The sequence below is a fragment of the Spodoptera frugiperda genome, chromosome 28 (assembly GCF_023101765.2).
Source record: "Spodoptera frugiperda isolate SF20-4 chromosome 28, AGI-APGP_CSIRO_Sfru_2.0, whole genome shotgun sequence".
Lineage (NCBI taxonomy): Eukaryota > Metazoa > Arthropoda > Insecta > Lepidoptera > Noctuidae > Spodoptera > Spodoptera frugiperda.
The window spans coordinates 2,935,758-2,947,835 of record NC_064239.1 but is presented as its reverse complement, the minus strand read 5'-3'; the positions used below and the strand labels follow the sequence as shown (position 1 = coordinate 2,947,835).

At 34.6% G+C, this 12,078-nt stretch overlaps 1 protein-coding gene across 1 annotated transcript in view; it reads left to right on the top strand.

Moving 5' to 3' along the window:
- The window catches only part of LOC118265168 (ATP-binding cassette sub-family G member 1), a 40,804-nt gene that overhangs the window by 18,575 nt on the left and 10,151 nt on the right, over positions 1–12,078 (top strand). Inside the window, exon 2 of the mRNA XM_035577893.2 lies at positions 10,317–10,487. Within this exon, the coding sequence (XP_035433786.2) occupies positions 10,317–10,487 (171 nt within the window). The remainder of the gene's footprint in view (positions 1–10,316; positions 10,488–12,078) is intronic.

Below are 12,078 nucleotides of genomic sequence, written 5' to 3'. Positions count from 1 at the left end.
TATTTTATCCCTAAAAGTAATAAAATAATTTAACTTAAAGTACTACTGGATTACGAGAGGATAAGGGTGCTTTTCCACCAGATAAGTGCTATCCTACATTGCTGTGGATGTGTTTAGCTTCCAAGTTACAGCAATCATATTCATAGTTACGCTATTAGGTACATTTTCGTAGCTTAGTTACATACAATATCTCTGTTGGAAAAGCGCCCTAAGTGGGCTGAAGTATCCACACACACAAAATGGGCTACATTTAGTTATACATAAGTGGACAATCGGTTACCAAGGGAAGATTAACATAAAATTATAATGAGCATATAGTTTATACTAAGTTATCTTATGTGAACTTTATTCATTGCTAATTCGCGATACCGCCGGGTTATGATTTATGACTGTGAGTGACTAAACGCTTCCTGTTCAAATTGATTAGATAGCTGTGTAGTTAACTGCTCCGTAACTTTGCAATTACTTAGTTATAGGTACTAAATTAATGGCATCTACCTATATAATATACATCTTCCTTTGTTCTTACTAAGTTTATATAAAGTTACTGTACTGCAATAAAAATATTGAGTAGGTATTGAATAAGCTAAGTGTTACGACATGCGAATTTAAATGTTAAATCACTTTTACAATTGTTTTTTTTTATCAGTTAATAGCTAAATTACTTTATTCAATAAGTTAAAGGCAAGAAAGGAAAAGATTAAGTTTTGTTTATAGGTTGGCGTTAAAGACATTGGATACTTCTTCAATTAAAAACACTATGAATTTAGTTTCTGCACTACCTGACCAATACCAAAATTGGGACGGATGATTATTTTTGTGGTTAGCTACTACGAAACCAGTCAAGCTACAAGCTTAGCTTGTGAAGACCATTGCCGAATATCTTTCCTAGATCTTAAAATGTCTAATACTTAATATTTTAATGCTAAGAAGTTGTTCAAAATATAATATAAAAGGCCAAAAACATTACTCATTTATGACAACCACGTGGAATCATAAAATGGCAAGGTCGAACGTCATTATCATATTCCTTTTAATCCTTAAAGTACTTATAATCGTCAAATTGTAATTTTTTTAAAGATAATTCATTACAAAATTTATGATCGATAAAATAAGTGGACATGGCAAAATTATTGTTTATCACACTAAATACCCAGTAGCTAGGGCAGCAGTGTTGTAATGTTCGACCTACATTATTATCAAACGATTCACATTACTATGTATGTGGACATCGTTATATTTCTATTTGTACATAGTACTTACGACTGAAAAATTACATTTTATCTAAGTACGTGTTGATTGGCTTTACCAGGTATTAATGGTTGTAAATCTTCTTACATCCATGTGACGACATCGTGTTGCCTTAATTCGGTAGTTGCTAACAATATTTTAAATGAAAACGAATTGATAGTAGGATTAGATTTGAATTAAACGTAATTTATATATAAAAAATTTTATATGTTTGCAATGCTTAATCTACAATATAAGCGTCATATAGCCATGTCTTTTATTCTCGAAGGGGTAGGCGCACATAGATGCACGTTACGACACGTAATGCCACTGTACAATGTACTAGCTCTATTAAAGATTTATAATGTTATGTGTTTCTATTGTCAAGCAGTATAATTACTTAAACATTTATTCTCATGGTGTTACAGTGTTAACCTACAAGGTTAAAACCAAAATGTTAATGAAAAAACAATACTTTAACAACCCAGACACTATTATAGTACCGTATTTAAATAATACCTTCATGGAATATAGTATAGGTATAATATATCTCCTTTTTCTACTAGCTAGCTAGAAACTCCTAGCTTTGTCATGACTTAATTAAGATTAGTGATAACTTTATTTTATTCCTTTTTTGTCTGGATAAAAATATCAAACCAAAATAGTTATGGATGATTCATTCCATGATTCCACCTGTTATTAATATTATCAAATGATAAATGAATGATCTACTTAATTAACGTAAATAGTGGAATATGTGGTTTTAGAATCATAAAACATATCTACCAGCAATTAAGACTTCGATTATAGCAGTTGCCTAACACGTTTTTAATGGTAAAGCCTATTGAATTTTCCAATATTGATATGTTTGACTACTGAGTCTGGAAAATAAATCTCTTCATAATTACGACATTAAGTATGGGAGAATCATGCACGGCGCGGTTCCGAACGAATAGGTCGGCTCAACCGGAGTGATACTACTGCCTCACAGAAAACCGACGTGAAACAACGTTTGCTTTGTGTTTCGTTGTGTGAGTGAGGTTACCGGAGACCTAATTACCCCTCTTCCTGATCTTCGATTCCTAAACAACCCTTAAATTCCTAACTCCCAAAATATGTATCACTTGTAACGCCTTTGGTAAGTATATCGAGTCGCGATCCATCTGCTCGTTTACCGGCTTATACCATAAACTGAAAATATGACTTCAGAACTATTGTTCTGATATTATTTCTACCTTTTAATTGTTATTGTAATTGAATTCGACTGTAATAAACTGTATTCTTTTGTAATTTCTTAATTTATTCTTGTGACTTTGAGCGATCGGAATTCATTATCTCAATCCTGTGTTAGAAAGGTCAAGTTGATAACAGATGCTACCTTCCTACCTAACGTTTGTATTTCCTCTTGCCTTGCCTTTCATGTTTCATGAAGACATAATTTATTTTTGACTTAATTGAATAATGTAACCCTATCATAAGTCTCTCGTCTATATCTCTATCGTAAGTCTTATAAGTCTCTAGTTCAACTTAGGTACTGCCTAGCTGGTTACCGAGGCTCCGGCTCGAAGGGTAGAAGGAGGAACGGGATGGTTTTTAGTCAGTACGAGTGTGACACTCCCTCTTACATAAGACATTGGACGATTTTCCCCCATAAAAAAGTCTAAGTCTCTAGTTCAACTTAGGTAATATAAGCATACGTTAGCGTATTAAATACAATCTAGACGTTACCTTTCAAAAAACCTAGATTTCTTTGAAACAAAAACACGCGAACAGACAAAAAACGTATGTCCTAAATAAGGAGACTCTTATAAACAATAGTAATAAATTACTACACAAGATTTGCATTGTAAATTAACAATGTGATACATTAAAAAAAAACGGACTCATTATTCAAACAAAACAAAGGCGATTTCGTTTACATTCGTGTGGTAGCTTCACTGTAGTCACATTATCTGTGGAGTGTCACCAACCTCATGACGTCACACACAGCTGATACCTGCGAATATGGGTCGTTGTATCAACTTCGCCACACCAGTGACCTCTGACGTAACCACGAGGCGAAAATTTGCGCCTTTGTTAACGAAATTTCGAGTGTATAGACCTTTATTCATTTAGTTCTTGTTACAAAAACAAACTGTTCGAGTATTGTACCTAATAAATGAATTTGCTACGTACTGCGTCATTGGTTTAACAAAGACAAGTTTTTCTTAGAGTTTCGGTTTGATTCGTTTTTGTTGTGTTGCTAAGGTCTTTGTGTACTTTTCTTGAGAAACATAATTTATATTTAGTTTACAAGATATAGAAGATGTATTCAGTTATACAGGGTGTTCCTGAAGTCGACGTCCAAGTGGCACCAGGTGATCGGCAAAGTTCAAGTGCCGATCACCTGGAACAAGAGTTCGGACGTTAACTCTCAAGGACATCCTGTATATGTACGATAACTGACTTCTCATTTGCAAATGTATCTATCATTGAGAAACGCAGCGTGAAATGAGTACCCCGACATTTTATAACTATCTACTATTTTTTATTTAAATCATATAAATTGTATCTTAAAATTGTTCTGGTACATATTAATTGGTCAGGTATAAATAAAGTAAATCTAGACATAATTTATGATAAAAATAAAATTCTTGGTGTAAATCAAGGTTTTATTCCAAGAAACATAAAAAAAATCAGCAATTGTTTTTACCGCTTAAAACCTGTTTAAAACATGTAATAAAAAATATTTTTCCTTAACTGTTCAAGTTTCATGAATCGGTGTCAGGTACTGAGAAAGTCTCACTATGTAGTGTTACCATGAATCATTTGTTAGCACGTGGGACAGTATTTTAAAACAAACAAAGATGTTTAACTTCTTCAGCGTCCACCATCTTGGATGTCTGTCAGTCTGTCACCGTGTTGTTTTCGAGAACTGTTTGTACTGATATTGTTATAAATAGATGGGCGCGTGCTGTGATAATACCTTCTCACTATAATAGGCAAACGTATAGTTACAATATTTTTGTATAGAGTTCATAAGAAATGTGATAAGAAATGTAGACATCGTTTTTTGTAAACATTAAAAAGAACTTTATATATTTTTAGAAAAAATAAGTTAACTACTAAGGTTTTTTCGCGTACTACGTACGAACGTTTGAACACCATACAAATACAATATACTATTTTTTGTGGGTGGAATATCATCCAATTACTTCTCTCGCCTTGGGGAGGGGGTGGAAATGTCAGACTCTTACTGACTAAAAACCACCTTGATCTAACTCCTACTTTTTGAGCCAAAGGCCCGGTAACTCTCTAATCAGTCCGCAGCTCCGGAAATACAATACACTACGCTTATTTTTTTAAAAGGAGTATAACTTAATTGAAATACAAAGACGTACCTTTTTATAACATAACTTATGCTTGAATTACACAAACACGTTGTCATTTAAAATGTTTTCAATTAAGCCAAACATTTAGTAGTAAATCAAATGAAAACACTCACTACACTCGTTTTACTCATAAACAATGTTATCGGTTGCGTATGCGCACGTTGATGTATCACTTTGTGTACCTACGATGCGTGATTGTTTTGCAAATTGGTATGCGCGAGCTTTTTGCGCAGTATACAAAGTTGCAGTTTTTCATTGTCTTGGCAAGTTTTTGTTGGTCTGCCGTGTTACATACGGCGAATTCCAATAACCTGTCTATCTGTACCTACATTTTTTGTTTAAAGTTAATGCTATCGTTACACAAATTCATTCGATTGATTAATTTTACAATATAGTAGGTACATTGCATGCCGAATTCGATCAATTAATTTTACCTAAGTAGGTACATTATATGGCGAAAATTAATGAAAATGTTTAATGAAATGTCCACAATCGTGTATAAAGAAAAATCCCAATAAATTAATTTTCCATAATGATTTTTTCGCGTCATTAAAATAATCTTGAACAAAAAAATAATTTAGGTATTATAATCACGTCACTAAACATTTGAACATAAAACTAAGTAATTATAAAAGATGCTTACTAACTTAATGAAGGTTGATTATTAAATTAATGGTTTGTTATCCCGAATATAATGGAGAGATAATTAAGAAGAGATTATTAAATTTCAGCAGACGAAGTAAAATAAATTTAAAGAAAATGTAAATCTTAATTCATTCTCATCACATTAATTTTCGTTGTCACCTGTTCGAACCATCATTTAAGTCTGATTATTACTAGGGAAGTTTTATTCCATAATCTTGATTGCTTTTATAGAGTAGACTTGTATCAGAGTAAAAGGTTACCGGGGCTCCAGCTCAAAACAGGAGAAGTGGTGGTTTTTTGTCAGTAAGAGTCTGTCACTCCCTCTCGCCTCACCCAAGGCGGGAGAAGTCATTGGATGAGTTTCCCCCTTTAAAAAAAAGACTAGAACCCTAGACTCATGATGTTATAATTCGCAACCACTTGACGTGACACATGAGATTAATTTACAGAGCTAAAGAATATTACTCAACTCACAATTTACGACTAACTAATGAACTAGTGGCATCTTGAATTGGTACTAAAGTAATTTACTTTATGAGATGATATTACACCCATAGTATTGCAGCTGATATTTTAAGACTAGATCAGTCTTGTTGTGTTGAGGACTTTATACGATCTTAGCAAATACAATCTTAGTGAACGTATCTACTAGAAACCTTAAAAAGTGTGAAACGTGCTTGATATTTTTAGGTATACTTGGGTACTTTTTAATGGGGCAAAATCATCCAATGACTTCCCCCGCCTAGGGCGAGATGAAAGGGAATGTTTGACTTTTACCATTACTGACTAAAAACCACCTCGTCCCTATTCCTGCTAATGAAGTGGAGCCCCGGCAACCCGCTAGATAGTCCGCAGCTCTGGGTATATTTGGGATACTTAGCTTTATGTATATGAACACAAAAAAATATAGTTAAATTATGTTTTTAAAGAAATAAGTACTATACCTATACAGTTTGCAAAAAAGAGAGAATTAACCTTGCCGCAAATATTAATTTTCCTGTCTTTATAGTGGTATTTTTCCTGGCATGTTAGCAACTATGTACTTGTACCAACCTGTATATAATAAAGTTAATTATTTTAATATTCCAAATTAATGCGTAACTACTGAAGATTAGGTTTAATTGTGCAATTTATACATACTTGGGTGTGTATAATGTAACAGGTGCCTTTTTATATAGATAAGAATAATGCCGATTATCAATTTATCTGTGCCCTTAGTATGAGTTTGCTTCACGTTAAAAGTATTCGAAACGATAGCGCCTTTGGTGCTCTGATTGGCCGACTCGAATAAACTAACCAATCAGAGCGCCAAACGCGCTCTCGTTTCGATTACTTCAAAAGCAAAGAAAACTCGTACTAAGGGTACTGATAAGTTTTACAAGGTCGGTCAAAGGTATAAAAGTTTAAACCATTATCACTACTATCTTTCTGATTATCTATCTGTATGTTGGTTAATCATTTAGCTAGCTGTGGTATACTATCTACTCGTAGATACAATAATGATAAAACTGCTATTTATACTTTATACATGAAATTATGATTATATCAACACTTGGTAGCAAAGAAACGGAGTCACTAGTGTTTCTTCTTTTTCATTTCTTGATTAATATCTGATACAAGTATCTGTTGTCTTTCTGCATCACTTCAAAGTTGACTGGTAGAGAATGCTAAATTGGCGTCTGAATAAAATAAATAAATAAATTTGGTAACGTATGTCGTATGACAGGTTATTTAAGTACTTACCTTTAAAATGAGAGTATTTTGTTGTAAAACAAATAATATTTTTTAAAGATATAGAAAGTTATTTATGACTAGCTTTTGCCCGCGACTTCGTTCGCGTGGAATAGTGACTTCCGGCAAATTTTTGGTTTTAACCACATAGTTCCCAATCTCGCGGAATCTCTTCAAAAATGAGACGTAGAAGATATTCCAGGGAACTCTTCAAAAATCAACATAATGAGCTCTGCGTTTGAATTTAATAGATGTATACTCACTTAGGGCATTGAAAAAATTGTTTAAAAACGGACTTAAACTAAAGAAAGCTACGAATTACGAATTTATAACATTTAAAAAAGAAATTATATTACAACCTATCCTCTATGCTATAATAACCAAGCTTAAACTAAATAATTTAAAAGAAACGACTTAAATCTAATCTATCTAATTAATTAATTAATTAGACTTACAATTTTATTAAAAAACTAACTACAGTAACTACTAATAATCGATATCAAACTAAACCTACGTTAAATAATTTAACCAGAAAACCAGAAAAACCCAACAAATAAATTTATTAATTGACAAATACAACGAAACCAATTTATTTAGAATATACGAAACAGCAGGACCACTACAGACAAATAGTCATACGACTGATAATACACTTTTTCTATGATAGTACCGAAGCGCTCGGCCGATACCCAACCAAATGAATGTAACGAAACCATAGCGCGATCTATTTCTATTTTTATTTTTTGATTTTTGAAATAAAACTATCCTATGTCCTTTCTAAGGTTCTAAACTATATCTGTACCAAATTTCAAACAAATCCGTCAAATAGTGGCGGAGATTAATGGTATAAGCATAGAATAGTGTTCGACGTGATTCTTTAATTTGACATAACTTTTTTATTTATGAACCGATTAACATGAAACAAACACTAAATGTAAATTGAAGCATACCACAATATATTCGTGAAAACCGCATCCAACTCGGATCAGCCGTTTCTGAGATTAGCGCGCATAGACACACAGACAAACAGACAAACAGATAAACAGACAAACAGATAAACAGATAAACAGATAAACAGACAAACAGACAAACAGACAAAAAAAATGTTAATTACATTTTTGGGTTCGACATCGACATAACAATAACCCCTGCTATTTTTTTTATTTTTATTTTCAATGTACAGACAGCACTTTTCTACGATTTTATTATATGTATAGATAAAACCGCTACGGTTCCATTAATATTATTTTCTTAATAAAAATAGTTAACATTAATACAAGTGTTTTAGTTAATGTTAGCAACCAATCTTTAATTTATTCAACATAATTATGGCTTAATAAATAAAGCAATGAGTATTTTAACCACCTTAAAATTAAATATAAATCGGAACATTCTCATAATAAACTTATAAATAAATACACGTTGACCGTGAAACTAAAATACACCCTTCAGTCATAAAAGGTGCGGAAAAACACCAACACACACAACCTTAATCACTTCGTGAAAACTGTTGAAGGCAACATTTTCGAAACATACGTCACTTCTGACTGTGACCTACACGGCGTTAAGGTGTTCATTTTAAATCTGACAAATAAATTACGACAATAATAACTGAAAGAACACAACTAGGTACGTGTTAACCGCGATAAACCAATGTCAAATTTACCTCTAACCTTTTATCCCCGAAGGGGTAGGCAGATATCGCTATACAATGTATACCCAATTTTCACCATTTGTATAATAAGTCCCACGTAATATACTGGACACAATTTCAGACTCCGTGCGCTACTACTGAGATATTTTCGAAAAACCGAATAAACCCCAATAATATTTTCTCCGATCCGAGAATCGAACCCGAGACCTCTTGTTACGTCGACCATTACTCTAGCGACTACTTGACCAACGAGGCAGTCACTATGTTATCACGTATGTTAAATTCACTATAAATTAACTGTCGTAAAAAATACTATTTATGATAGTTTATTTTAGTAAATACTACCTACATTTAGATTTAAAAATACCTTCTTAAGTAGTATACGCAATGACAAATTGTAGATTACAAAAAGCCTTGAATTTTAATGGCAGGATGTAGCTAAGTAAGTAACTACTAATTTTGTACTAAGTACGCTACTTCAAGTGCATCGGAACGCTGTGGTGTTAATCTCTGACGTCAGCAGGGGTTATCAGGGTTGAAACGGACCGCGGAAACTCGGCGAGCTAACATTATAGGTCAAACTAACAAGTAAATAGGTGGCTGTTGTGCCAGGCAGGAAGGTGGATGGATTTTATTCTACTTCGGGGAATTGCTTAGGAAATATCAGATAAGATGAAAGATTGTTTTTATTATTTATTACCCGAACGGGTAATGTAATTCAAAATGTAGGGTCAAGATGTAAATGTGAATCTAATTTTCTGTAGAATAGGTACACATATCAGAAACCTAATTTTATTTCGTACTCATATAGGTAGGTCTCTTATAGGTACAGAAGAGTTAGGGGCTCCGGAGCAGGTCTAATATGAAGACTCGGTGCCCTATACGGGTGTTGAGGGTGGCCACCGGGGTGGTTCAAAGTTTGAGGTAAAATTCCAGCACTCCCTAATCTTTAATCCCCAAAAAGCTAGGCACCTTTTGGTACAGTAAAGGTAGATAGGTACACTAGATAGGTCTCTGATAAATACAGTAGAAGAAAAAAAGTACAGTAAGGGCCAACTCACACCGAAAGAGCGGCGAAGGGCAGCGAAGCGGAGCGCAGTTTCAGTGTCATGAGAATTTTAACTTAATTTTTATTATTATAAATACTATTATCGCATGAGAAACTCGAACGAGGCGCGCGGATGCCCGCGGAGCCGCAGGAATTCCGGCGAATTCCATAAACGGAGCCGTGCGCCTGCGCGAGCATTCTCGGGAATTCCCGAGAATGCTCGAGCAGTCACGAGCGGCCGCTGGCAATATCCCGCCCCTCGCAATAATAATTATTTATATGTGCAATAATAATTAAATCCAAAATACTCATTTTCACTGCATAAACACAAGTTTCCTCGAGTTTTATTGAAAGTGAACTGCGCATAGAACGACCCGTGAATTCATCGCGTGCGGGCTCGAGATGGCGCGCGGTGTCCCGCGACTTCTCGCGCATTCCAGCGACTTCTCGAGCAGTCACGGGAATCCTCGCGCCTTCTCTACCGAGCGGGTCGCTGCGCTCCGCTGCCCTTCGCCGCTCTTTCGGTGTGAGTTGGCCCTAAATAAGGAATTCAGTTAGCAGAGAATGTGGAATTTCCATGAGAAACCCTAACAATGGCATGAAGTATCTATCTAACATGAATGTGTTATTGTTATAGGTAGCAAACAAATCCTCCATGGAGTCAACGGCAGACTTCGTCCACGTCAGCTGATCGCCATCATGGGGCCTTCAGGAGCTGGCAAGTCCACACTCCTTGATGTACTGTCTGGGTACCGCATCACCGGCGTCGGGGGAGCAGTCTTCATCAATGGGAGAGGGAGGATTATGAGTAAGTACTTATTTGTGCTATGGAAATGAGTGACAAATGTTTACGGTTTAAAAGGAATACTAGTCTGCAATAGATTTAACCTAGTACATTCCAATGCTCTCGGTACTCAGCACCAAAGCACTTGGGGTCTTGAAATTCTATTTATTAATAAGAAGGACAAGTGGAACAATATTTTTATCTAAGTTGTTGTTTCGTGCATTTGAATTACAAGGAGAGATCGTACGCGCAAGATTAGTGACACTTAAATAACTACCAAGAAGCCATTCGAAAAAAGATCTACCTACAACCAGTTTTGAAGTCAAACATAATGTTTGAACAGTCATTGAACAACCCAAAATCATTACCTGCATAAACTTAAATCCTAGCAAAAAATTCGTTAAATCTTTCAACCGTTAATTACAAAATGCCATTCATTAAGATCTTAATAAGCAGAAAAACAATATCAGTTGGCAATTAGATTGCACTTGCGTTATCAGTGTAAAATAATTAGTAATGAACTAGAGGACCCGGATTCTAGGCGCTAGATAAACCTGGCTAGGTTACAGTTAGAACCACATTGACGCCGCCATGATATAACACATTCACGTGTGACATCGATGTATGCAATTCCAAAGGTAGATAATAAACTATGCGTCATCATCTGTCTGCTATATATTTGTAGATATTATTTACATGAATATCAATGGTATTGAAAACGTGTAAGGCGTTGTCAAGATGAAAGACTCGTGGGATTTTTGCATTTGGTTTTACTGTTAATTCTCTTGAAACATAATTATGAAGCGTGAATTATGGTACCTATAGCTTTGATTCTGTAGAATGCACACTGGTTATATTTGAATCGTTTAGTATGCAAAATGTGTGTATAGGTTCATAATTGTGTTTAGGGATATTTGTTTTCCCTGTTTAATTGTATATTTTTGACTTAATTACCAAATGAAAATGAATAACATATTTTTTTGAAGTTTTACTACAATGTCTACTTGGCCTAAATAGAAGTACCTAATAATAAATTGTAGTAAAAATACCTACAAGCTAATGGATTAACGTAAGACTTTTTTATATAATTATGCTTTTCCGTTTAATTATCTATAGCAGCTTTCCTACATCAATGTCCCAGTTCCACCACATCCTACCAGTTTAACTAGTCTGCTCTAAGCCTAACCAGTAGCCCTGACCTGCCGATGTCTCGATTCCAGCTAACGAGCACTCGATTCGCATGATAGTAAAACGTGTCAATCATGAATGCACGATTCCATAGCACTATGATACGATTTATAATCTTTGTGTGTTTAATGATTACCTTATCACTAACATAAATCAATCTATTTTAGTCAATCGTATGTGAAATCATACGTCTTCGCTATAACTATTGAATGTTCGCTACATATATTATGTTTTTTAAAGAAAGACAAAATTATTAATACATCGTAGTCATGTTCCGGAGCTGCGGACTACCTAGCGGGTTTACCGGGGTTTTGGCTCGAAAAGCAGGAGTAGGAACGGGGTTTTTAGTCAATGGGAGTCTGACTCCCTCCCGCCTCGCCCAAGGCGAGAAAAGGCACTGGATGATTTCCCCCTCTTTAAAAAAACT